Consider the following 25,870-nt stretch of genomic DNA (forward strand, 5'->3'; position numbering starts at 1 on the left):
TGGAGGAGGCCACGACGTGTTGGCAGCTTGACATGCAAGGCTTGGTCTGTATTTGCTTCATGCATTGATCTAGTGAGGATGACAATTATTGGAAACATTCAACATCTACGCTGTGTACGACGAAGCCATGCCGCCTTTGGTATTCCGGGGTGTCTGCTGTCCAGTCAGTAAATGTGTGTGTTACATAGGACTCCGTACTGGAGTGCAGTCTCTTGGATGATCGAGGTAACAAGTTATCAAAGAAGTTCGAATTATGAATACAACGTTGCTGTCTAAAAAAGCGAAGCTTGCGAGCCCGATGTCGCACTTTGCTGTGCCAACCACTATGATCATCAACTTGCATTAAAGTGCAACCCTCCCACGTCAGGTTTCTTTCCCCGTCCACTTTCGCAAAACCACGCGTACGATGGTTGAAAACTTGCCCCGTCACTTACAGGGCAGAAAGAAAATGAACCGAAAACTCGAAACGAACAAATCCCAATGTTGTATTGGGACATTGCCTCTCCGACTCATCGTCGAAAAAGGAACTGCCAATAATAACCGTTACCCACCGACGTTGCACAAGGTAATCTCGGCCTTTCTTCGCGGTATCTAGCATCCCCTCCGCCACAGCCAAGATTTCGCCTTCCAAGTACCGTACCCAGCCAGTCGCCTTTGTCCCCAGTAAGTTTGGTTCAGAGACATTAGTGGGTAGGATTTGGGGCTTCCCGTGTTTCTTTTCTTGGTCTTATCTGTGAGTAATTTGTGGTTGTCCAAGGGTTTGGGAAGAGGCACGAGATCCGGCGTTTACACCAAGGCAATGAGCGGTACCTGGGTGGTCGTAATGTGATGGCCTGCATCTGTCCTGGGAGTTGCCGCCGTGGTTGAATACGACTGACCCCCTGACTAAACCAAGGTGCTGGGACACCGGAAGGGCCCCCCGGGGAGCAAGGTTACAGCGGCGTCCAAGTCGCGTATACATCGCTGCCAGTCCGTGGGGTTGCACCAGAGATACTCTGTACTCAGTACCTATGTACAGTTGATGAGGATCTCGAGCAACACGCAGTTGTGCTTGAGAGTTACAGAGAACAAATGCGGTCCCGCACCTTGTGCTTGTTATGCAGAGCAGAACAGCCCAAGGTTTCATGCATCTATCAATGAAAAATGAGGCGATCCAGACATCGAGCATCCTTGGTGGTGGTGAGTGTTGTGTTGTGGACCTCCGTTCCACCGCTCCGGGCCCGGACGGCGGTTGCACCGAGACATCCGGAGCCATCCGGAGTCGGGACCCACTGACCGGGCCGGCAACGGGGCCCGACGCCGGGAACAGGATCGGCCTTGGCGGCTTCCTGCCCGGGCTGTCGGATCCATGTGGACGGCCCCACAATCTTGGCAAATAGAGTGGGGCTCTGCCGGAAGCCTGACGTGTCGAGGACGGAAGGAACCACTTCCTTTCATCGTTGCTCTAAACAACCTACCTGAGACAACAAGCCAACAACACGCCGACTGCTAAACGCTTCGACATGAAGACTCGCAAACCATAAACGCCCATTTTTCATCTGCTAGCCGTCGCAGAAATTGGCACCCGTCATGGACCACTTCATCGAATCTCCGCGCTCGCCCAAGCGCCGCCGCGTCCTCGCGTCATTCAATCCTCCCGAGCCAACGCCCAGCCAGAGCGCTACCGCAAAACCCATCCGAGATTGCACACGCTCTCCGGAGCGACCTGCCAGCCGGGAGGACGCCCGCGAAAAGAAACCAAGTCGAAGCCGAAGCCGATCCCGGTCGCGGGAAGACCGTGACCCGAACGCGCCAAGAGCAACCAGATTCCGTTTCAAATCCAAGTCCTCCAAGTCATCACGTCACCGGGGAGACGACGATGACTACGATCGCCGTCGCCATCGGCACAGACATCGATCAAGACACAGAGACGAAGACGATGATGAAAGCCGACACCATCGACGGCGCCGAAGGGACAGCGATGGTGACCATAACGAGGACCGTGACGGTGACAAGGACCGCGACAACGACAGACACCACCACCATCGCCATCACCACCGCCGCCACCACCGTCACCGCCGGCGCCGCTCCAAAACCCCACCACCACCTCAAGACGACCAAGATGACCCCTACCTCGACCCGCCTCTCACCCCCAACACCGCCTTCCGGGAATCCCTCTTCGACGCCATGGCCGACGACGAGGGCGCCGCCTACTGGGAGGCCGTCTACGGCCAGCCCATCCACATCTACCCTCCCCCCGGCTCCGGGCCGAACGCCGCTGGCGGCGGCGAGCTGGAGCGCATGACGGACGAGGAGTACGCGGCGTACGTGCGGCAGAAGATGTGGGAGAAGACGCACGCGGGCTTGCTCGAGGCGCGGGAGCGGCGCAGGCGGGAGCGCGAGGAGGCGGAGAGAAAGCGAGAGGAGGAGGCGAGGGTCGCCAGGGAGATGGAAAAGGCGTTGCTCAGAGGGGAGGAGAGGAGGAGGAAGAAGGCAATGAGGGAGGGTTGGGAAAGGTACCGCGCCAGATGGGCCGAGTGGGAGGAGAGGATGAAGGCAAAGAGCGGAGATGGCGGTGGTGATGTGGTGGATGAGATCCCGTGGCCGGATGGGGTGGGGGAGGTTCGCGGGGAGGAGATTCAGCGGGATAGGGTGCGCGCGTTCTTTGTGAATGGGATTGGGTTGGAGGAGCTGGGAGAGAAGGAGTTTGCCGCGAGGCTGAAGGAGGAGAGAGTGAGGTGGCATCCGGACAAGATGCTGCAGCGGCTTGGGGGCAAGGTTGACGAGGCTGTTATGCGGGATGTCACGGCCATTTTCCAGGTGGTGGATGCCTTGTGGAATGATACCCGGAAGAGTGCATAGACATCGACACGGCTAGTTCTGTGGACTTGAATCTCAATTTCTCGATGGTTCACCAATAGATACATACGCCCTGATAGGTGTTCGAACATTGTGCAACTGGTTTTGTAGTAGAACATTTTTTTACTTGTTATTTTTTACCCACTGTTTGTTTCGCCTTGTTCAGTAGCCTCAACATCAACACCACTCATAGGGTCACGGGCAGTTCCTGGTCCAAGGTAGTTGTAGGAGCAATTCCACTGTCCTGACATCGACCGGGTTGGATACCCGGCACTGGGAGGATCGCCATCTACTCGTAAAGTCCCTCAATAGTTGACGAGCCTCTCCTATTGTACAGATACCAGGAAGATGTCGGTTTGGTATCCCGGTCAGTTCGGAATCGAAATCGCAAATTGACCCATTGGTAAACATGGGATGTTTGGAGAGATCAGGATTGGGATCGGGATCGGGATCGGGATCTACTTGGCTGACGTCAACCGTGAGAAAAGTTGTCGCCGTCTCCGAGACCATATCTCTATCGTCTGAGAGACAGCCCTTTCTCTGACGTACTGTGACATCGGACTACTCATAGCCAGTTCCCTTGCAATGTGAAATGAAGACGGACAAACGCGCCCGAGTAGGGAGTGAGGGCATTCTCACCCGTTGAGAAATAATATTGTTGGAGAGTAGAGTTATTAGCTACGAGTAAATATACACAAGATAAACCAGATATTCAGGAGAGACTATTCTCGGGACGATCGGGTTACCTCTGCTGCCACCACACTCATATCTCGTCTCAAAACGGAAACCTCATCAGCAGCATCAGCAGCGGACAGAAACGCAAAAACACTTTTCCATTTTTCCCACCGGCGACCGCAACATTACGTGGACCTAATACCTCCATCCATCACCCCTTTTGACGCCAATTAAGTCCATCTCACCCAGTTGTTCCCCAGATGAGCCCCCTTCAACCCACCATCTGACACCCGAACCTATCTTTCGCACAACTAGGTACACTCCTCACACACTCTCTTCCCTCCACATACTATCCCCAAACCCCATCTTCTCCTCCTCCATTCATTCATTAGATTTTTACAAAGCCCCCCAAACCGCCACCGCACCGCCCATCAAAACCCCCATCCCCACCGCCGCCTGCACCCCAGCGTGGCTCCCCTCCCCAGGTACCGTGGTGGTCACCACCACCTCACCGCCCGTCGCCGTGGGGCCCAGCACGTTGGTATAGTCCTCGCCAGCTTCGCTGGTCGCCTCGATCACGTCTTCAGTAGCTTCGCTACGGACCGAGCTGATGCGCGACTCGATGGACGACCTAATCTCGCCGGCGGTGGCCGTCGCCAGCTCCGCCTCGAGGCTGCTGATGCGGCTCTCGTACTCGGCGCTGATGGAACTGAGGCGCGAGGCGAGCCGAGAGGAAATGGACGAGAGCTCGCTCGCGCGGGAGGCGTCGATGGTGGTGGTGGTGACGCTTTCCGTGGCCGCCGTGTCCGGAGGAGGAGTGATGGTTTCGGGGGCGGGAGGGGTGGCCTCAGGAGGAGTAGGGGTTTCGGGGATGATTTGGGTGATGATGGTGGTTTGTTGGGCCTGGAAGTTGGGGTGGTTAGTAACTATGAGGTGTTGTGATAGACTGTGGATGAAGGAAAGGGGGGAAGATAAGTTTGGAGATGGTGGGACATACCGAAACCAGGGCGGCGAAGAAGGAGAGGAGGGCAGCGTAGCGCATCTTGATGGCCTCCTTGACTTGACGCGAAGCTGTTGGAAGTGTATAATAAGCAGAGAGGAGGTGGGTATTATTATTCTGGCAACCACGGGGACGCTGAAGCAATCTCGCCTTTCTGGAGACAGAGAGGCAAACCGGAGCGAGTGATTTAAGATGCTGTAGCCACGTAGAAAGTAGGAAGAGGCGGAACGAGTAGAAGAGAGAGAACCGACTACCTGTACGAACGGCTCTTATACGTATGGAAAACCTCACATCGAGATCCCGGATATCAGGGAACTACATGACGCTCGATCGAGCCCTTCATGATGACTGAGAGGCCACTTCGTGGAAAACACCCCCATCGTCATACACACTTCCCCAGTTTCCATCCTTGGTTGGAAGCAAAGCCCCATCCAAGGTAGTCATGAACTTGCCGCGAACCTCACAAGCCCTTCCGAGCTACATCACCCTGTCTAAGAGGTCATCTACCACCGGGTAACCATGATGGCGATGGGCTACAGGAAGTAGCATAGCCTCAGGCCACGTCCGCTCAGCTCATTGGCTAGCATTGCTCAAAAGCTCGGGGTAATGGCGTCACAACTCAAGGTCAAAAAATGCCTCTCCAAAACTCCTCGCCGCGGGTTGTTTGATTGTTCGATCGATGGAATCCATCCCACATACACAAACATGTGGCAATTCCAGGCTATCAGTGTCAGGCCACCCACCAGCTCTCCTAGCTTCCAAGCCTCTGTAAAGTACAACCATCAGCTGCTATGGATGCACCATCGCCACGAACCAAAACCGAGAAAACCAGCTCCCTTAACCACAACTTCTTTACTCGCATGTGTCTGAAAAGCCCCTCACCATCCTTTTCTTGTTCCTCCATCTTTGCTTCAAGCTTCGTCTGAAGACGGTCAAGCTACATCCCTACCCCGGCGTAGTTGGGAGTGGCAAATTGTGGTAGTCGTCCCCGTCCCCACCTTAATGACGGTCGTCGTCGTTGTCAGCTCCGTGCTGCTAGACTGTGCGGGGTCGGTTGCGTTGGGAATGACATCACGATGGAAACATGGAACGTGAAAGCATCGTCCGTCATAAGTGTGCGGTGCATGGTTTCACAGGAAGGTTGAAACTCCAGAGCAGCCCCTCTACCATTGACCGAGTCATGCTCAGACCTCACGGTATGGAGAAATGCCCTTTTTGAGCTCCTCGACAATCTCGGCAGCATCCTCGGCGCTACTCGTCACGAAGTCGTACCGCTTGCTTTCGGTTGACTTGAAAACCACCAGCTACAGATGGCCATGTTAGTCTAATCTGCCGTTGTCCTGGGATCACTGGGAAGAGTCCCAGAGTCTTGTGTACTCACCTTAAAATTGGTCGGATGTTTCCTCGACACTTTGCAACCCACCACATTGCTAAAATGCACCGTCGTCGACTTGCCATCCCCATCAGCGAGCTTTCCGCCCGAAGCCGGCATGATGTGGACGTACTCGCCGTCAATGGCAAACAATTTCTCCGAGAGCAGGCGCATCGGCTGCTTCCGCCAGACCGTGTACTTTTTGTAGTTGGTCGAGACGCCCAGCTCCTCCTGCTTCAGCACCTCTTTCGCCAGCGGGTGGGTGCCCAGGAGCTTGGTCTTCTTGCCCTTGGTCCAGCTCGCGTTCTCATTGAACAGGTGTGGCCTCGGGGAGGAACTGCTCAGCGAGCCGGCCATCAAAGGCCCGTCTGTCGCGAAGCGCCGGCGGTAGAGATCCAAGTCCGTGACATTGCCCAGAGAGGCGACGGTGCGGTCGAGCATGACCACGGTGCCGGAATTGGGAAGTTTCAGGACGTGGTTGGCTCTGTCGAGCTGTCGTTTCCGGCATGCAATGTCCAGCACTTCGGCAAGCCATGTATCGGTGCTGACGTCGAGCGTGATCATTTGCCCGGGAGGGATGTCCGAGGAATGGATATGGATACGCAATAGCCGCTTCTCACCGCGATTCTGGACATTGCTGGCTTGCTGGGTCGTTTGGGGGACGTCGGCAAACATGACATTGCTGGCGCGGTAGGCTGTATTCAGGAGAGGATTCTCACGGGGTTGTGCTGGTGGAGGAGGAATGCCGCCCGTTGGTTGCGGGGTGCTCCGTGGAGTTAGTTCCTCCTCCTCTGCTGCTGCCGCCGCCGCCTCTTCCTCGAACTCGGGAGTGGCGCGCTTGTTTTCCTCGTATTCCTCAGGTGACGCCTGCACCAGGGCGAAAATGTCGTAGACCCTTGAGTTGGACCGGGACCGGCCGGCCCTATTGTTTGCTGTGGTGAAAGAGATGAGATTTTTCTTGCGGTCGAGCGGTGGGAAGTCATCGTCGACCTCGCCATCTTCCTCCACCATTCGCAGCGTCCACCAATTCACATTGAGCTTGTCGCTGGGCAGTGGAGGCTCCAGCTTCTCCTCATTGTAGCGCCATAAACTCAGCCCGATCAAATCGGCAACCGTCACAGGTCTGTCACCGCCTTCCCCATGATGGACAGTCCGCCTCATAAGCACCTCAAACGGCTTGGATGGAGTTTTGGAAAACGGGGCGTATATGCGGAGCCTAATGGGATTCGGATCTCCCTGCCCCGACAGCGAGGCGAAGCGGTCGAAAGGAAGAGTGGGTTTCGTCTTTTTTGCCTTGAGGGCAGCCGAGAGCAAGCTCTTTGGCTGAACCATGCTCAGGGGTCGGATCGTAGACATTGGCCGGGGCGGTGGCAGCTCGGCCATGACGCGAAGCGGCGGGGGCATGGCTGATTTGCGGATGGTGGATCGTCTCGTAAACTCTCGAGGTGGTGTGCCGACGACCTGTTCTCTTGGGGATGCGTTGAGGGGGTTCTTGACAGTGTCCAAGATGGAGGCCGAGTCGATACTTTCGAGGAGGGCGGACGACATGTCCGAGGCATCCGAGTCTTCTTCGTCGAGAAGATCGCTCTGGCGCTTGGCGCCGTTCTCCTCAGCAGCATTCTCAGCCACTTGCAGCTGAACCGACAACTTGGCTGCACGTTCTGCGGCGGCACGGGCAGCTTCGCGATGCCGGAAGCCAGAGGACTCCAAGTCATTATCGGAGGATATTTCGCTGCTCGTGACGGTGTCTCGACGGGCGCGTTCCTTGACCGTCTCCAGGGCGGATTGAGAACCCCTACGCGGGGCGACACGCGGAGATGAGAAGGTGGTGTTCTGGCGGAGGGTTGAAGACTGTATTGGGGAAGAGCCCGAGCGGGTCCGCAGGGGCATTTTGGCAAATTTTATCTGTTGAGCAGCACGCTGCTGCTCAGGCTCATCGTCGCTCTCATCGCTGAGGTCGCTGCTGTCGTCCTCCTCCATCTGCTCCCGACGACGGCGGCGCTTGGTTGCCATACTCGGGCCGGTGATCTCAGGGGCGCTGCCCGAAAACAGGTGGACTTCATCTCCCTCATCTTCCAGAGTTAGACCAGGACGGCGAGGCGCCTGGAAGTAGTCGGAGGCAACAGCAGTGGGGATAGGAGGTGAGTGAGTGCGCTTGATCAAGCCGGGATTGGTGCGCCAGCCAGCGGCCTTGAAGGGAGCAGAGTTGAGAAAGCCCTCATTGAGAGTGAAAAGGCGCTCCCCAACCCCATCGGCAATCTCATTGAGGTAGCCGGTTCGTAACTGGTACAGGACCAGGCTGATGAAGACAGTCAATATAGAGACTCTCATGAAAGCAGAGATGGGCACGATATATCATACTCTTCTAGTTGAATCACCGACATGATGGCGCACGGATGGGTCAGATGGTTTAGGCATACGAATGATGCATAGGCATCGATATTCTGCGAGGAGTTTGTTGGAGAGAGGTGAGGAGTGAGAAGGTGGACAGTGGAAGATGCTGAGGAATGGAACCCCGACGGGCTTCAGACAGGACGAGAGGGAGACTGTGAGACGGAGATATTTGAGTGAGGCCGCAGTGACCAGCTGCAGCACGTCAAAGATGGACCATGGCAAGTAAGGGGATGAAGAATAGTAGATAATATCGGCTTCTTCTGGCAGACGGTCACTTCACGATGAACTCAAGCAGGCAAGGTGAGGCCACGGGTCAATCCAAGTCCATCCAGATGCAGATGCACATGAAACAGGTTGAAGCTGGGCCGAAGTGGATGTCCAGCCATGAGAAGTGGGGGATGATACGGAGACGATCCGCCGGTTTGGAGTCCAGCCAAGGAAATGGATCCATGTTGCGTCTTGGCGCTGTCTCTGAGTGGATCGCCTCAGATGCTTGGCATCTTGTCTTGGCAAGCCAAAGCTGCAATGACGGCGACTTCCATTCCTTCCTGCAACCTCCAACATCAACAGACACAACAAGCATCCAAAACTCCCAAACTTATATCTCCCATCATCCCGACTCCCAATACAACAGTAGCCTTCACCATGGGTCTTGTTGACTATTCCGATTCGGAGTCGGACTCTGAAACCGTCCAGCCGCCCCAGCCGCCCCAGCCAGCTCCTGTCTCTGCCGCACCTGCAAAGAAACCCTTCCAGAAGCTCCTCGACAGGTCCTCGGGAACCGCAAAGATCGTCGTCAATCTCGGCCCCTCGAGTTCCGCTGATGACGATTCCGCGACCAATGAACCGCCTGCGAAGCGCGTTAAAACATCGGGCACCAGCCGGTTCAGCAACCTTGGATCTTTCCTGCCGCCACCCAAGAAATCAGGTGCTGCTGCACCCGCAGCTTCTGTGAAGAAAGAGACCTCCGCGCCGGCCCCTGGAGTGCATCTGCGCACTGGCGCTGCGCCGGCATTCGTGCGCGACAAGGATTATGGAGGAGGTGATGATGATGATGATGAAAAGTCCGGCGTCGATGGCAATGCTGCTTCCGCACCATCGGGACCTTCAATACCCGAAGGTCAAAAGCCAGAAGAGGAGGTGAAGCTGGTGGGCAAACCGCTCATGTTCAAGCCGCTCTCTGTGGCCAGGAAGAAGGCGCCCATCAAGAACAAGAAGCCAGGCCCTGCCGGGACACCGAGCGCTCCAAACGGATCAGCCGCGACGCCTCAAGCCGGCACCGCGTCACCACAACCCGCCACAACCGCAGCGCCAGAACCCCCTCCTCCTAAGAAGAAGATCTCCTTATTCTCCGCCGGCGACGACGACGAGCAACCGTCCCCTGCCTCAAACTCCAAACCATCAGTAACCTCTTCCGTGACCGACTACGACCCCTATCTCTCCTCTGCTCCCCAACCCACCAGCACCACCTACGACTACACCTACGATCAAGACGAAACGGCCGTCACCTCCGCCTATCCCACCTACCAACAACAACCCCAGCAACCACCACAACAGGCCCAACAACAACAAAACGACCTCGCCGCCCTCACCGCCGGCCTCTCCCGCGCCGCGCAGCGCGAACTCTTCGGCCGCGCCGCCGCCGGCAACCCGGCCGCTGCCGCAACCAACGCCCGGGTGGTCCGCTTTGACATGGAGCAGGAGTACGCGCACAACGAGGCCCTGCGCGCGTCGGGCGTGCAGGCGTACAACCCGGTGCGCGCCATCGCGCCCGGCAAGCACAGCCTGCGCCAGGTGGTGCAGGTGGCCCAGAGCAACCGCGAGGCGCTCGAGGAGAGCTACGCGAGGCAGAGGGCGGCCAAGGGGGAGGCGATGGGGAGGTATGGGTGGGGAAAGTAATTGCTGTGTTGTGTTGTGTTGTACCTCCTTATGGTTACCTTGTACACTGCCTTTTACTTTACGGTGGAAACATGAAACAGGAGTGGTCAATGCAGTCTTGTAAGTAGTAGTTGAGGCGATGACGGTCTATCGCAGCGATTCTTCTTTCTGGATACCAAAAATGATACCCGAGAACAACAATTTCGATGAAGATGAAGGTGGCGATAACGATGCCTTTTATGGCTCAATTTGCATTTCTGCGCCCTTGCCTTTCCCACTCATGACAGGGACTGGGAGGCGGTGACTGCCTGCCTCAACCCAATAATGCAAGATATATGTACAAGAGAACCGCCCAAGAAAAAAACGCCTATCCCAACCGAGAACGCCGGTTCATGTACCTATCCAAAATCCAAACCCTATTCCTTTCCCCCCTCCCGCAAAATATTTCACATCCGTACCTAGGTGAATAGGTAGGTAGGTAATCAACAAGTCTCAATCTGCACCGTCCTCGCCTTCCCCGCCATCAAGAACCCCCACTCGCCCCTCGTGATGGGCGAGATGTCCTCGGACCGGTTTGGCGTCAGCGGTCCGATCCTTTGTCCCTCGTCCGCCCAAAGCAGCGACTGCTGTCGTTGCTGTTGGAGGTAGTACGACATTTGGGATTGCCTGCTGAATCTGCTCGGCGGTTCCTGGCCCATCATCAGCGTCGTTGGCGGCGTTGAGCCGTCCGTTGTTATGTTGCTGTTGATGATGAGGAGAGAGTCGATTGAGTTGGCCGGTCCGTTGGTGGTGTCCTCGGTGTTGGTATCGTTGTTGCTGGTGTTGGTGGGATGGGGGAAGTAATGATGCGTCTTGATAGCGCTCTGCGGACGGGCGGTGAGATCCTCCTCCTCCTCTTCGGCGCCCCTACTGTTCTGATCCGTGCTGTGATCCGGATCCAGACTCGGCATGCCATTCTTCTCCTGCCCCGTCATTGCGCCTGCGTTCTTTTTATCCACAGTAGTGGCTGTTGTTGTCGTCGTCCCCTTTCCGCCCAACCCCGGCCGGTCAAACTTGGTCTGCAGCTTCAGACCCAACAACCTCCCCGGCGGCGGGGGCCGGAGCTTGGGCGTGGTCTTGACCAGCTCCTCGATGTCGGGCTCGACCAGCACCTTCTTCTCCCAAGGGCGGTCGCGGTAGGTTGCTGTTGTTGGAGGCGCGGGAGGTGGGGTCATCGGCCGGGTCATCGGGGGTGCTGCGGAGGAGGTGGTGGTCGTGGGTTTGGGTGCCTCGGAGGAGGCAGGGTTGGAGCGGAGCGGGTGAAGCACCTCCTCCTTCGATGGACCTGGAGCTTCTTTCTCCTGTTGGGATTGTTGTTGTTGTTGTTGTTGTTGTTGTTGTTGTTGTTGTTGTTGTTGTTGTTGTTGTTGTTGTTGTTGTTGTTGTTGTTGTTGTTGTTGTTGTTGTTGTTGTTGTTGTTGTTGTTGTTGCTGCTGCTGCCGCTGCTGCTGCTGCTGCTGCTGCTGCTGGAGATGCAGCTGCTCTTGTGCCATCGACTGCTTCTCAACCTCGCGGTACCAAGCCTCGATGGCGTCCAAATCCGACGTGCTATCGTCGTAATCGTCGTCGGCCAGCATGAGTTCTTTGACCTCAGGAGAGAGCATGGTCTCCTTATCCAGCGCGCTGGCCAAGTTAATTGTCCTCGGCTGGTTGTTGTTCTCCTCCCTTCTCTCACACATGGGCGGCGAAGACCGCAACGGGTTCGGCGCCACCACAAAAGCCTCCCTCCTCGGCGAAGACGGGGGGGTGACAACCACCACGGCCTCCTCCTCCTCCTTCTCCTCCCCTTCCGTCTTCTCCGCGTTCTTCTGCTCCTTCTTCATCCTCTCCTCCTCCGCGCCCGACAACGGCCACCCCTGGTCCCCATCCACGTCATTCACCACGCCCCTCTCCCTCTCCAACCCGCCGTACGCGCGCTCGTACATGGCGCACACCTCCTCCAGCGCCGCATCGCTGACGGGATCGAGCCACCGGTACGCAGCCAGCAGGGCGCTCTTGCGCAGCGCGCGGCGGCCGCCCGACAGGAACAGCTTGCGGAGTTCGTCGACGGCGTCCTCGAGGCGGAAGGTCGCGCGGCTGCGGGTGAAGGCCTGCAGCGCGGCGCGGAAGGTGTAGAGGTGGTCGAGGGACAGGAGGGTGAGGTGGTCTGAGGTGAAAAGGGCTTCGTTTTGGGCGACGGATTTGAGCACCAACTCGACGGGCAGGCCGAGGGCGGAGGCGAGGACGGGGGAGGGAAACCAGAAGTTGGGGCTGAATTTTCTCCGTCAGCACACACAGGCATTGCAGGTGATTAGAGAAATAAAAGGGTGGCAGGCATACTCAAGATGGAACTTCTTTGCAGCCTTATCCAGCGCCTGCCGCAGGCTCTTCTCCTCCCTCGGGTCCAACGGATGCGTATACATCAGCTTCATGCCAAACCTCGGCGTCGGCGCTGGCGACGGCCCAAACCTCGACAACGGACTTGTCATGCCCGTCGCCGACGACATCACGGAAAAGGGGGTAAACGGCGTGGCCGGAGTGACGGGCACGCTGCCGTTCGGGAGGGGATACCCGGGCCATCGTGCCCGGTAGCCCGCCGAGGATGCGGAAGAGTCGGTGGCGGTGGAGCGGGATGAGACGGTCGACCCCGACCAGACGGACGCTTCGCTAAAGGCCGGCGAGACGGTCCCGTTCCGGAGGTGGTCCAGATGGACGTGGACGATGCGCTCCTTGATCGAGACATCCCCCGAGCTGTGTCCTGGTGCGCCGCGGACGAGCTGCTTCAGGGCTTGTAACCTGGAGGACGACGACGAAGAAGATGGAGCGGGGGTGTTGATGTTCAACGGCAGACGGCCAACGGGAGAGATGGCGTGCGGGCTCGGAGTGAAGGTGGGAGACTCGATGGGTGAGGTGGGGAGTTGGTAGTCCCGGCGCACGACGAGCAAGGTGATGCGGCGGGACCGCTTCGCAAGCCTCTTGGAGACGTAGTGAAGGGCCTCCTCGACCTGGCCGGGGAGTTGGTCGTTGTAGGCGAGGCCCCCCGCGGCCTCGAGGGGAGACGAGATGCGGGTCTTGAGGCAAGGAGAGGGAGACATGGTGATGGCGGCGGCTGCCCTGTTGTCTAGGTCCAACCAGACACCCTGAAGGTTGTCAAAGTCCAACAAGCTGTGACAGACGAGACTCGCTGGTGGCCGTGGTATCCGCCGGGCCCATGTGCAGTGGGCTCAGGGAAGCGCGGAGAGGGATCTCGAGATGCAAACTCGAGACAGATCAGGGGCCGGAGGAGCTTTAAAGAAGATGCTCTGGCGTCTAGATGTCGCATCCAAGGGGCATGTTTCAAAGTCCCGATCTGGGGATGCAAGGCCCGATGTGTTTGATGTGTTTGATGTTTCCAAACAAAGACGTGAAACAAACAAAAAGTCTTCGGCTTTGGATAAAAAAAGGACTGACTGGGCGGCTAATAGAAGCCGGACGCCAAAGAAGACAAAACCCCACGGTCTCGCAGTCTTTTAGTGTGATCTACGTAGGTGGTAGTATAAAATACATCACCTTGTCCCCCTTCGATCCGCCCGGACGGGTCGGCGGGAAATAAATAGCAACTTGTCATCACGTTATTGTGTCTTGTCCCCCAAGGTGGCTTTCACTAGTCAGGGCCAGCGAGGGGTGGCAGCTGCTTGGGGACCTCGTTGGCTGCTCAGGGACACAGGCGCCATGCATCTGCAGCTTGTGTGATGGAGGTGTGATGTGTGATTGCGGCCTTCGCAGTGTGTCGAGGAAGTGGAAGAAGCGGCCGGTGATAGCGTTGCATTCGAACATGGGCTCGTCGGCAAAGCGAGCGTTCTGGCTGGGTAGACGACCCGAGCAGGCCCACAGCCCGTCAGCATTCACCGCTTGGCCAAAAGCCGAATTTTGACGAGGGTGATGAAGGCATTCCCAAGACTTAATTACTATCAGATCTCATCCTCGAGACTCTGCTGATAAATCATTTCCGACCCTCGACTGCCTTAATTCAAGTAAATTGAAATACTGAAAAAATTATCTCTTTAGTCAGGAACCAAGAAGAAGGGCAACATCCCCAAAACTCCGAGTCAGAACTTCTTCGTAAGCCCCCTCCTCTGCACCTCGAATCAACAGCCGCCGGGCGGCTAGCATCGACTCTCAACGCCAATCGCTGGCTGGCTTCCGTACAAGGCAGCACACCCTTGGACGAGCAAGGAGGGGCCGCTATTTCTGTTCCGACCACTCACACCACGCGGGGAAGTGGATCTCCAGAAGCACGGGCCAAGTTCTTGCTGTCGGGATCTCGCCAATCCTGCCAATCACAGGGGCCGGCGTCTAAAATATGGGTCTTGGGTCTTGGCCGGCCGCCGGGCCATTGGTGATCCGATGGATGATGACCCAGACAACACAACGTCAACACAACAACGTCAACGGCGGGCATCAGCGGCGGAGTCAAAAGACACGAGACCATAGGCCCAGATCCTGATGCCGAAGCTTTGCTATGGGTGCATTGCAGCTAGGTGGTAGTACACATCTCACCCCACCGTGACAACTGTCAAATGTGAAACAAGCATCTAGCCGGAGGAGTCATTGACGCATTCCGCTGGACGGATAGGAAATATATTCCGCCGAAGTAACCAGTAACGGCTTGGGAACCGATGGCACTGACTACTACCTACCTGAGATCGACAACTGTCAAATGTGAAACAAGCATATAGGCGGAGTAGTTATTGACCATTCCGCCGGGCGGAGAGAAAGCCTATGGGTTGGATGGCTTGCGGCCTGAACCGATGACACTGACTACTATCCAGGTCAGGCATCTTGTCCAGTGACACCCCCTCCTCGCACGCGGAAGGCTGCAGTTGATAGGGAATTGTCATATGCGTTGATCCCCCATCCATTGCATTGTCAGCTCCACGTGAGAAACAGACCAAACAGTTACACAGAATCATTCCTCTTGATTATCACCCTCAAAGTCTCATAAGCGACATGGACGCCAAAACCTTCGCCAGGCAAAATCACCACCCGGCCCTCTACGTTATGAGAGGGAGGAAAAAGCTCCCTTCCATTTCTGCCTTGTCCCGGCAACCTCTCGAAAATTCAGTACAAGTCAACGAAAAGAAAAGAAAAGAAAAATACAATGACCCAAAGAAACCAGCCCGCGCAACCTTGAGTGAGTGGTCAACCACCCCTTTGTAGGCACTTCGGCCGGTTCTGAACACAACAGACCAAAACCCCGCCCCCCCCCCTCCCAACAAAAGAAGAAAGCACCGAAAACTCAAGTCCTCCACCCTCATCCTCCGTTCCTTTCCCAGCCCACTCTATCCGGTATTTCCGTAAAAGCAACCCCTAATACTCCATTGACCCCCCATCCCAACCGGACCCATCCTGTTGTGATTTTCTTCCCATGCCTGGACGCCGTTCCCCTGTTCCGTTCCCGGGACCTGAAAGACGAAATTCCCTGTGGTTGTGGACGGTCGTGAAATGCACGACAAGACACCCTATGTGAAAACCTTGTTTCTCCCAGCCTTGTGATCCCAGTTGAATCCTGTTGCATGGTCTTGTCCGTGTTCCGCGCCTTGACCCCATCCGGCCATCGTCATAGGCATTCGTAAAATCGTAACGTCGTTGTCTCTTTCTTTTTTTCTCAAGTCATGTTCGTTGTCGTGGCGCATTTCATTGTACCCACCCGGGGTTGTGTTGGGGCCGTGTGGCATCATCATCATCTAGGGCTCGTCAGAAACATTCCTAGAGGTCCTCGCCCTGCAGTGCCTCGGCCGTGATATCTTCAAAGCCGTCAAGCTTGCCCGAGCCAATCGATGAACCCTCCCAATCTGTCAGGCCTGAACGTCAGCAAACTCTGCTATACGTCACAAGCCAAGAAGCGGTACCATACCTGATCCCTCCTCTTCAATGTCGCCCACAACCATCAGTCCCGCAATGGACTCCATAACGCTCGCGCTGAGCTGTGTGAAGGCCTGAGCCTCCTGATCCTTTTCCGGATCCTCAAGGTCAAAGTAATTGGCGCACGACTTGATGACCCTCTGAAGTGCGCCTACCGACCGCTCTGTCACCTCGGCGCTCCGGATCACGTAGTTATCTCGGAGGTAGATAAGGCACTTGAATCCCAGAGAGCGGGCCGTGGCCCAGCGCTTCCTCGCCAGCGTTTCCTCCTCGTCCATCTGCTCCGTGTCATTGCTCCGTTCCGGTGGGTGGTGATCTTCAAACTGGAAGAGCCGCTCGTGCAGGATATCCTCCGTCTCACTGCTGACCGACGCATCCGGAAAGCCAAGCAGCCCAGGAGCCCAGATGGGGATGTTCCCAAGGAAGTCCAGCGCAACGTCGATTTCATCTTCCCCAGTGCCTTCACGCGTGCCGTCCGCCGTGGCCTTCATGAACTCCAAGAACGCCCGGCCTTCGTTGTTCTGTAGCATCGGCCAGCACTGCTTGGCAATGTGCCGGAACAAATCCTTAATCAAACCCGCGTCGCTAGCCCAGCGGTGGAATGGCCCTGCCGCCACGCGAAGGTAAGGTGCCACCTTATGGTGCGTCGCCTGCCCGGTGATCCGGGTTACCAGGGTGTGGAACACGCCATGCTGAAGCTGGCGGCTTCCCTTGATGAGATGCTCGATGATGGACGCGGTGGCGGTCGGGTTCTGGTTGATCGAAATGAGCCGGTCCACGAAGATGTTAACGTGAATCTGCCGCGGCCCCATTTGATGGAGAATCTCGAACTCTGGCCTGATCAAGAAGAACGGCTGGCCAGAGTTGGTGGCGACCTTAGCACGCATAGCCGCATCATTCACGAAGTACTTGGGTTGCCCATTGGCGTCTGTAAACTGCACGTTCTTGATGATGTAGTCAATGAGAGCGATGATGGACTCGTATGACGGCTGACGGTTAGGCTGCCGCTTGGCCACGATGGCCACCATCCGGGCAAACTGAGGCGGGAGGAAGGGCTCGGCACTGGTGTCGGCCCATATGATCCACAACAGCCACTTGAAGAAGTGACTATGGGTGAGGAAGGCCGAAAGTTCCCAACGGCCCAGCATGACGAAGGACAGCATAAAATTGAACACCTCTGGCCATGCCCGGAGACTCACGTGGAAGCTAGCCCAGAGGCAGTCCAAGATGGACATGATCATGCGCCCCAACACGGTTTGATGGGGGTCGATATCTTCCTCATCTCCATGCTCTGCATCCTGTCCGGCCGGGATGCCGTAAAGCCGCGGGGCATGTTCCTTGATGACCTGGAGAATGCTGATCATCAGGGTACCGGCAGCCTGGCGAATATCCTCGTCGGGATTCTTCTGAAGCATCATGCGGAACGTGAATGGGAACTGAGAGAAGTAATGGAATGCAGCCAGGCTGCACCGGACGCACGACTGGCATTTCTCTTGCAGCTGAGCGACGAGGTTGAAGAAGTCGATGGACTCCTTTGAGCGTGAAGCGACCTGATCGAGGTGGCTGATGGCCATGGAGATGGCATTATCCTCCATAATATGCTCACGAGAGCATTGTCCCTGGTGCAATGTGCTCAGTTGGCGAAGAACCAGGTTGACGAACTGGATCTGGCATGGATCAAAGAGGCACTGGCGGCGGAGTAGCCAGTCGTTTTCCTCCTTAATATATTCCCGGATGTCTTCGGGCATGGCCACAGCGAGAGGAACCGTGGATCCTGGGTGTTGCAACCTTGCTTGGTTCTTGGCGAGTGATGACGACCTCTGGTAGAAAAGCATGTAGGCGCTGTACTGCTTTTCGAAGACCCCGTTGCCCGAAGGGAAAGGCGAAGGGTAATCAGGTCCTCCAAAGCAAGCGCTCGCCATGGTTGCAGGGTCCCACGGGGTGACCGTCTCATCGTTGAACTCGACCCACGTTTGCGCGTCACCGTTGCTGGGGCGCTCACGGATGTACGAATAGTAGTGGCCCGATTCGGCAGTTCCGGTGTGAACGAGGACGCCGACGAGCTCGAAAATGTCCTCCGGCTGCTCGTCGTTGGGGTTGCTCAGGTGCTCGATTGTGTAGGGTCGCATGTCGATCTTATCCGGGAAGGCAAAGTAGTCGTTGATTTTATTCCTCTGCATTGTGCGGAGGTTGAAGTCGAAGCGCTTCAGGTGGAAGATGAGGTTATCTGGGATATCCTTCAGACAAGCCCTCTTGACAGCGTCAACATGACGGTCGCAAGTGGAGCACTTGTACTTGTTATCGCCCTCCATGATCTCGCCATCGACATAGGCCTGAAGGCTCTCCTGCAACGAGCTCTTGCCCTTGATGTCGCACTGAATCGCCGAAAAAGGCTCCAGCCGCTCCGAGACGTGTGGGCACTCCTGGGAGCGCACCTGCTGAACCAACTGTCCTCCGAAAAAGACCCGGAACCGACTCTTCTCTTCTGCCGTGGCAAACTGTCCCTCCCAGCGGTCAAAAAGCAGGTTGAAGAACTCATCAACGTCCATCTGGTTGATGACGTCGATCTGCGTGTCATCGTACGTCTTGATGCTGGCCACGCACTCTTCTGGATTAACGAAGGGGCGAAGGCTGTCTTGGAGGAACCCAAACAGCTTTTGGGTCTGGAAGAGCAGATTCTGATCGTCGCGATCCCGAACGGTGGCACCGAGGATGAACTCGCGGAAGTCAACGTTCATGAACAGCTGCGTCAGCAGAGAGTTGAAGTAGCACGTGTTGGACAGGTTGCGGACGCCAGAGTAGCCACATGGGGCCCTCATGGCCTTGGTCCGGTCGAATTGCTGGGGGAGCTCGTAGTCGTAGAAGTCACCTGCAACCGTCAGCGATCTGTATTGAGCCTTTAGATATTCCGGGAACTGGTGATTACCATCTGGATTCTGGTAGACCGGAACCAGGTCGTCCAGGTCCTTGATCAGCCACATGTATTGGGTTGGGTCATTCTTCACCACCGCAAAGATGACTTCAATCAACCAGCCCCGGGTCTGCGAGTTCGAAATTGGGCGGCTCAGGACGGCGTCCCGGCGGCCGTCAAGTCGGCGAGGGTAAAGGTGCTTCCAGAACAACTTGCGAGCGACACCCCTATTCAAACGGTGTTTAACATTTATTTGTCCGGACGATCGTTGCCAACCATTCAGTACGCACCTCGGTGGGAGCACGGGAGGGCTGACAACTTGCTCGTTGTCCTCGCAGATAATGGCATGAAGGAGCCGCACGAGCCACATCACAGTGAGGTCGGTTTCATCAGGCTTGGTAAGATCCTAAGTGGGCGTTAGCTAGTAGCCAAACCGATGCGTGCAAAATGACTAACCTCTGTTGTCGTATAGCGGAGAAGAATATCGAACAGGTCGCGCGTGAGCTGTTCGACATTAAGATCCTCAACTCCCGAGTTCCTCATGCATTTGAACATGTCAAAGCAGAGGCGAAGAAGCTCAACCGGATGGTTGGATTCGGAAAAGGCAGGCTTGACGAGTTCGGAGACCAGAGGCCAGAAAAAGCTCCTGAACCTGCTGATTGACGACGGAGACTCGAGCAGTGGACTTGTCGAAACGAAGCACTCCGAGTCCAGGAATGCATTAGAGGCAAGGAACTCCTCAAACGCCCTGTACCGCTCGCACTCCGGGACGGTTCCCGTCGCATGGCAAATGAGCAGTGCGGTATCCTTCCTGAGCAAGGCCCGAGAATCCCGAAATAGGAGGTTCACCACCAGGTCCGAGACATTGGGATGGGAAGAGAACGCTGTTCCAAAGCTCTCGCTCACGCTGCAGGACTCGAGGATGCTCTGCAAGCAGTGGGTTGTGTGCTTCGTCGCAGTCTGCGGAGAATCCGATGAGAGGCCGACCGACAGGATTTCAAGGAGACGATCTAACAGGGGCGCCTGGATGGACTCGGCTGCGGATTTCGGGAGATCGGGATCTGGTCATCAGTCAGTCAATTACGCGCAATCAACGCATCGCTATTGAACATGGAGAACAAGCTTTAATCACCTTTGAGGAGAGAGGAAAATAACTGGACGAGAGCGGAGCCAAGCTCTATCTGGAGCCCCTGGGTAGGGCATCGGGCAATAACCTCAGGATCTGAAATTGCCTGAACCACGATCGTCATGGTCCGGCCGACAGCATCAGCCCGCGAGGGGCGAGGGGTTTGGGAATCGCTTGCCGCAGCGACAGATCCGCGCCGCCAAGAGCTGAGATGCTCAACGAGAGCATGGACGGCGTAGAGCGACTTGAAGGGCTGGCCAAGTGGAAATGTATCCACATGGGAGAGGGATGTGTCCTTGAGAGCGCCCACCACGCCGTCGTCAGCTGGCAGCCCGGTCAAGAAGCCGTAAACCTGGGAGGAGTTCTGGTTAGAAAAGTGTTCGACAACATGGGCAATGCTCGGTCAGTAGTCGTACCTGGCGCGCGAGCTTCTCATCCATGGAGAGATACTCCCACAACTCGTCAAAGTGACTCAGAATCTCGATCTCAACGGGAGAGGCGCCCACAGGAACCCTCGGAGATGCCGGAATGTCGTCAGGCTCCTTCTTGACTAGAATGATCCCGTTATGTATCTGCAAGTCTTCGAGTGACTTGCAGATATCGCTCTCCTGGGGAACGAAGGGTCGCCCGCGATAGTAGATGCGGTAGCGCTCGAAGCCGGTAGCCTCTCGCAAGCTCGCCAACAGCGAAGCTGCCGTGTTGCGCTTGCCGATGTTCAAAGGCATCACTGAGGTCTGCGTGGTGCCGTCAAAGGACTGGTACTTGAGCTCAGCGGGTTCGCCCTCCACGTTCTTGGGGGATTCCAAGATAAGCGACCTCATGTCGGGGGCAGAGAATTCGGGCCTGGATTGGTGAAGACGATGGAATTCGCGGAGAATGGCCAAGGCACGAGTGAAAAGAAGCTCATGGTCCTTCTTCTGCTCGTCCACGTTGACAATGTCCATAGCATCGTCGTTCTTAGTTGAAGTGCCATCAGGGGCCGTCTTCAGCTTCGCAGCAGCGGCCGACAGCTGCCGCAGACAGCGGCCCACGAGAGCCAGATGCACCTTCCGGGCCCTGTAATGCGGAAACGACCGGATGGACCGGCTGTTGATGTAAACATCGCCGGCCAGCGCAAGAATGGCCTGATTCTCGATCGTCCCAGGAGGCGCAGTCAGGGCGATGCGCCACAGCATCTCGATACCGGAATGATCGGGATTGTCGGCGTCATCCAGAATGATGCTCGTCGGGTCATTGACAAGCGGCATGACCGCTTCCCGGACGAAATCCAAGGCACCCTGGCAGAAAAGGCTAGGGTCCAACGTCGGAAAGTACTCAGAAAAGCAGGTCGAGGTGAAGTGGTTACCGCTCCCGCCCTGGCTCCGTTTGATTGTGAGTGTCAAGATCTGCCATGATACTTCTCGGTCTTCCTGGCATGCAGCCTCCGGCCCTACAAGCAGATTCCAAAGCCTCTTTCCAAGGTCTTCGCTGATGGTGTCAGGCTCCTGAGATATCAAAGACATCAGAATGTCTTTGCGCGGGGCGTTGTGACCGCCACTAAGAACGGCAGGGAAGCCGGCAGCCTTTGCGGCTGGGATGGCGGCTGCAAGCTCCTCCACCACGAGCTTCGTCAAGTCATGCTCATGAGCCAACTCGCTCAGGTCGTGTGCATGATGGAACCTCATGGCCATCTTGAGCACCCACAAGCTTCCGAGAGTCGTCGGCGATGGTGTGGCAATGTCATCCAAGCAGTTGAGATAGATGTTCCAACGGCCATCCGGATTGGGTCCATGGTTGAGAAGCTCAACAAATTTCTGAATTGCGAACTGCTGGGCCTCCGGGTGGGCGATGGGCGTTTGCGTACCGAAGCGCGAAGCCTGACGCACGATTCGGATGCAGAGGTCGTACGGTGCGGGCTCTGTTGCCAGGCTCTCCGGAAAGCGAGCCAGGAACTGCTTAAGGATCTGGTCGCAGAACTCCCGCATGCTCGGGCCGAAGGCCTCCATGGGCACCGTCTTGAGCTTCTCGATGAAGTACAGCAGGGCATCTTGAGGAAAGAGGTTGGCAATGCGTGCGATCATACGGAGGAGGGCATCCGAAACCCGCGGGTCCTGGGTCGTCGTCACCGTCTGCCAGAGCGTATCGGTATGAGCGCGGGAGTACGTGTTAGACACCACCAAGAACCCGATGATGTTGCTGCTTTCGAGGGTGATCTCAGGGTGGCACGTCGGGCCCAAAATGTAGTTGACCAAACCGGTGCTCAGCAAGACGTCGGCGACGTAGTGGAGGAGCGACAACGAGACCTCTTCACCCAAAGGCTCGACGCTCTTGCGGTAGAGAGCCACCAGGTCGGTGCACATGGTGCTCACGGCCATGACGCGCAGCTGCATCTGCCCAGATCGAATGAGCTTGATGAAATGGTTAAACTTCCAAGCGTAGGCGATGGCTTCGGCAATGTTGTGCTGAGGAATCGCGGGCCGATTTTGGAGCTGCTCGTTGATCGTCTCCAGAGGCACAATACCGGGAGTGGCGAGGCATGTCTGGTAGATCTCGACCAATCCCTCAATGAGACTGCTCGCGGCGTCGGCAGAGAGTTGATTTAAATTCTTTTCGATGACCGAGGAGAGAACGTCGGAGATGACCGTGAACATCTGGTACATGCGGCTCAGGTCCCGTCCGTCCAGTCGGGCAGACGGCGCAGTCGGGGGCACCGCCCCGCGATGAAGGTACTTCAAGAGGTTCCCGGCAACCAAGCAGATGTTGCCCAGATTCTCCGTAACGGCCCTGGGGAACTGCCCGGCATATCGGAGTTGGTGCGCGGCCAGCAGCCTGAGATTGTTCAGAGAACCGCCCTGGGTTGTGGGGAAGCTCTGGAATGCATCGAGGATAGCGGTGATCTCAGCGACGTAGTTCCAATCCTCATCTCCGTTCCGCAGATGGACGGTGTGAACCTGAACCTCTTCCCGACGGGTGATGGCGCTCAGTGCTTGAAGATAGGGAGGGGAAGCAAAAGCCTCCAGACGCGCTTGGTCGGAGATGCCCTGGTTCTTGCAGAGACGCAAGTCGATCTCGACGAAGCAAGCCGTGAGCTGAGCGAAAGACCGATAGAAGGCAAAGATCTCTTGGCGCATATCCTTGGACCGAGGGTAGGGGTTCCTGCAGAGAAGGGAGGACAAGAAGTTAGCATCATGTGCGGGCTGACGCTCCATGACGGACTCTATGTTCAACCGGAACTGTAGCACTCACTTTCTGCTAACCATGTGCAACAGAAGCTGGGGCACAGGCTGCCACATCTCCCGGCACGAGAAGTAAGACTCGTCGATGGCCCGCGGGGAAGCGGCCTTGATGTAGCCGAGATACTTGTCGATCCATTCAATGAAAGCTCGGGGAACCTGCTCGTGGGTTGGCAGGTATTGTAGCAGGCGAATTACGGTCTCGAGGTACGACTCAGCGCCGTCGTGGAAAGGAAACACGACTGACGGATCAAAGTCCAAAGCTCGACCGGACTCGTCGTACATGGTGATAGAATCGTCGTCGTCAAAATCGGCATCCTCATCGGCGCTCACCGAGACGACCTCGATTGGCGGGCTCCCACTATCGGACAGATCAGCCTGGGAGCCAAAGTCTTGGTATGGCTGTTCTGGTTCGGCCATGCGGGCTTCTGGTTGCTTTGGGGCCGACTCGGTCGGTTCGTCATCGCCAGTGATTGTTGCAGAGCGTCTATCGGATTCCTGGGGACTCGGCGACGAGGGAGAGGACGGAATCGCCTCGAGAGGCTGCTGCGAGGGCGTCCGCACGTTAATCGTGACGCGGCTCGAGCGGGGTGCCGAGGCAGGGTCGCCGGCAGGCTGCTGCTTCTTCTCCGGTGTGGCGGGTGCCGGCGGCTCGGAGTCGATCCTCATGGCAGAATCGCTGCGGAGCTCTGTCATTGGGGTGGTGTCCTTGTTCGGAGAGCTCGTGGACGACCTGGGGGTGTCGACCGACCGGCTACGGGAGCCACTTGTAAAAGAGGTACGTCGACGTTTCCGCGATGACAAATGGTCGTCGTCGTCGTGAAAGGGATTAGGACGGGTCGAGCAAGGCTCGGAGGACACGGCACGTTCTCTCGGCGGATCGAAAGTCGAAGCTTGAGCCATGGGGGCCGCAGTATTAGAGTCTTGGGGATGCGACGGTAGCTCCAACGGCGGAGGTGCTCCGCTCGGGCTGACCCGGTGGCAGCTTCTTGAATCCGGGGTTGTTGTTAGCATGTGGCCGGGGAACAACGGTCTGTTGAGATGCGGTCAACTGCCAAGGTTCCTAGGTCGGTCAAGGTACGCAGGCAGGCAAGGTAAGGGTAAGGTCCGGGTTCCAAACAGTGGGAGGTGAAAGGTGGGGTGGATACTGGGAGGTCGGCTTCCAGGTTTGCTTCCCGTCTGCGCTTGCGACCTGGAAGAACAAGCAGGCAGACAAGGTTCCCTCAGTGTGTCCAGCAGCGGGTTCTCGTGCTTGTCCGCCTCCAACTGGATCAAGACAAACTGGATCCAATCTCCAAATGGCAAGTTTGGGGTTCCCGGCTGCATGCACCAGAAAGCCGGGCCTTTAGAGCCAAAGAGCTCCAGCAGTCCCGCTGCAGGCAAAAACAGTGGACAGCCCAGGATGGAAGACCACGCGGCTGCCTGCCAATGCTGGGGGACGAGAAAGAAGAGGAGAAGGGAACAAAGAAAAAGGGACCCGAAGGGCAATCAGCGACCTGATAGGCCGAATATTTCTTGTCCGTGTCTCGCCTCTTTCTTTTGTTTTGTGTGTTCCTCGAGCTTGTCCCCAAACCCGGATGCCAGAAAATAGAGTGCAGACGGGAAGGTGGGAGCTAAGTAGCTCTGGGACTGGGGAACCGACCAGGGAAATGTGGATGGTGGAGAATGACGGGAAACGCAGAATGCGTGAATGGAAGACGGGGCGGCCAACTGAGAGAAACACTGATGTAATGTTTCGGGCCAGGTGTAGCTGGGGATGGGATAGGTGACGGGTGGGTTGCGGGGCTCTCTCTCGGATAAGGGAAGATGCAGTAGAAGTAGACAAGGCGGCCTTGACTTACCCTTGTGAAGAGGTGAGGCGGTTCGCTTACCCGAGTTGTCGAGCGACCGACCGATGAGCTCGACTCGTTGGATTGGAGTAAAAGTATTTGGCGATGTCGACTTTGCGTAGAGCTTGAGTCAAGGTCGGGACTTGACGGTATGCGGATAGGCAGGATCAAAGCAGACAAGCTTTCTTGTGACTGGGAGTCGGGTTCAAGGTTGCGGTGGGATTGTGGTTGAAATGCCCATCAGAGCTGGAGATGGATTGGCGGGGCAAAAGGTCGCGTCTGCCTTCGACGTTGCGCGGCCTGGCGGGACAGGGTGGGGTGTGGAGACAGGAAGCTCTGGCAGCCCCGCTCTTGCCGAAGCCAGGGTGTGGCTGCATCCAATCACACGCCTCCAATGGGCAACACCGACCTGATGATTTCCTGAGGCTCGACCAGCTCTGACATCACCAGAACTTAGACCGTGATGGGATGAAGAAACCTACTTCAGCAGGCTTCAGAATGAAAAGACAAAATTATCGAAATTCCCTCTTTATTATGTACTCGTACTCCTCTGAGGCTGAACTCGTTTTTTCTATGATGGACCGTTTTTCCCAGCTCAGTGTTGTCTGTTTCATGGCCACGGAAGCAAGACGTTGGAGCTGGAACTGGAGACACATTGTCAACCACTTTTGTTTTACGCACTGTGTATATTAGTATGGCCATCTTGGAAGCGG

General features: G+C 56.5%; 7 protein-coding genes across 7 annotated transcripts; 2 read left to right on the forward strand and 5 right to left on the reverse strand.

The window, feature by feature from the left end:
- Window positions 1-1,569: 1,569 nt before the first annotated feature.
- On the forward strand, window positions 1,570-2,841 carry VTJ04DRAFT_651 (uncharacterized protein; the record flags this gene model as incomplete). The annotated part of the gene is made up of 1 exon (XM_069364737.1): window positions 1,570-2,841. One exon carries the CDS (start codon window positions 1,570-1,572, stop codon window positions 2,839-2,841), a length of 1,272 nt encoding a protein of 423 aa, XP_069223260.1.
- Window positions 2,842-3,909: 1,068 nt separating this feature from the next.
- On the reverse strand, window positions 3,910-4,555 carry VTJ04DRAFT_652 (uncharacterized protein; the record flags this gene model as incomplete). Its single annotated transcript, XM_069364748.1, has 2 exons — window positions 3,910-4,416; window positions 4,511-4,555. The coding sequence occupies 2 exons, from the start codon at window positions 4,553-4,555 to the stop codon at window positions 3,910-3,912; spliced, it is 552 nt and encodes a 183-aa protein (XP_069223261.1).
- Window positions 4,556-5,697: 1,142 nt separating this feature from the next.
- VTJ04DRAFT_653 (uncharacterized protein) lies at window positions 5,698-8,216 on the reverse strand (the record flags this gene model as incomplete). Its single annotated transcript, XM_069364759.1, has 2 exons — window positions 5,698-5,817; window positions 5,895-8,216. 2 exons carry the CDS (start codon window positions 8,214-8,216, stop codon window positions 5,698-5,700), a joined length of 2,442 nt encoding a protein of 813 aa, XP_069223262.1.
- A 708-nt stretch (window positions 8,217-8,924) lies between these two features.
- Window positions 8,925-10,178, forward strand: VTJ04DRAFT_654 (uncharacterized protein; the record flags this gene model as incomplete). The annotated part of the gene is made up of 1 exon (XM_069364770.1): window positions 8,925-10,178. The coding sequence occupies one exon, from the start codon at window positions 8,925-8,927 to the stop codon at window positions 10,176-10,178; it is 1,254 nt and encodes a 417-aa protein (XP_069223263.1).
- A 461-nt stretch (window positions 10,179-10,639) lies between these two features.
- On the reverse strand, window positions 10,640-13,270 carry VTJ04DRAFT_655 (uncharacterized protein; the record flags this gene model as incomplete). The annotated part of the gene is made up of 2 exons (XM_069364781.1): window positions 10,640-12,446; window positions 12,516-13,270. 2 exons carry the CDS (start codon window positions 13,268-13,270, stop codon window positions 10,640-10,642), a joined length of 2,562 nt encoding a protein of 853 aa, XP_069223264.1.
- Window positions 13,271-15,676: 2,406 nt separating this feature from the next.
- VTJ04DRAFT_656 (uncharacterized protein) lies at window positions 15,677-15,898 on the reverse strand (the record flags this gene model as incomplete). Its single annotated transcript, XM_069364792.1, has 1 exon — window positions 15,677-15,898. The coding sequence occupies one exon, from the start codon at window positions 15,896-15,898 to the stop codon at window positions 15,677-15,679; it is 222 nt and encodes a 73-aa protein (XP_069223265.1).
- A 25-nt stretch (window positions 15,899-15,923) lies between these two features.
- On the reverse strand, window positions 15,924-24,342 carry VTJ04DRAFT_657 (uncharacterized protein; the record flags this gene model as incomplete). Its single annotated transcript, XM_069364803.1, has 8 exons — window positions 15,924-16,009; window positions 16,072-18,948; window positions 19,006-19,217; window positions 19,281-19,396; window positions 19,447-20,051; window positions 20,123-20,468; window positions 20,533-23,251; window positions 23,342-24,342. The coding sequence occupies 8 exons, from the start codon at window positions 24,340-24,342 to the stop codon at window positions 15,924-15,926; spliced, it is 7,962 nt and encodes a 2,653-aa protein (XP_069223266.1).
- Between the last annotated feature and the right edge of the window lie 1,528 nt (window positions 24,343-25,870).

Source organism: Mycothermus thermophilus, assembly GCF_041956435.1.
Source record: "Mycothermus thermophilus strain CBS 625.91 unplaced genomic scaffold VTJ04scaffold_1, whole genome shotgun sequence".
Classification (NCBI taxonomy): Eukaryota; Fungi; Ascomycota; class Sordariomycetes; order Sordariales; family Chaetomiaceae; genus Mycothermus; species Mycothermus thermophilus.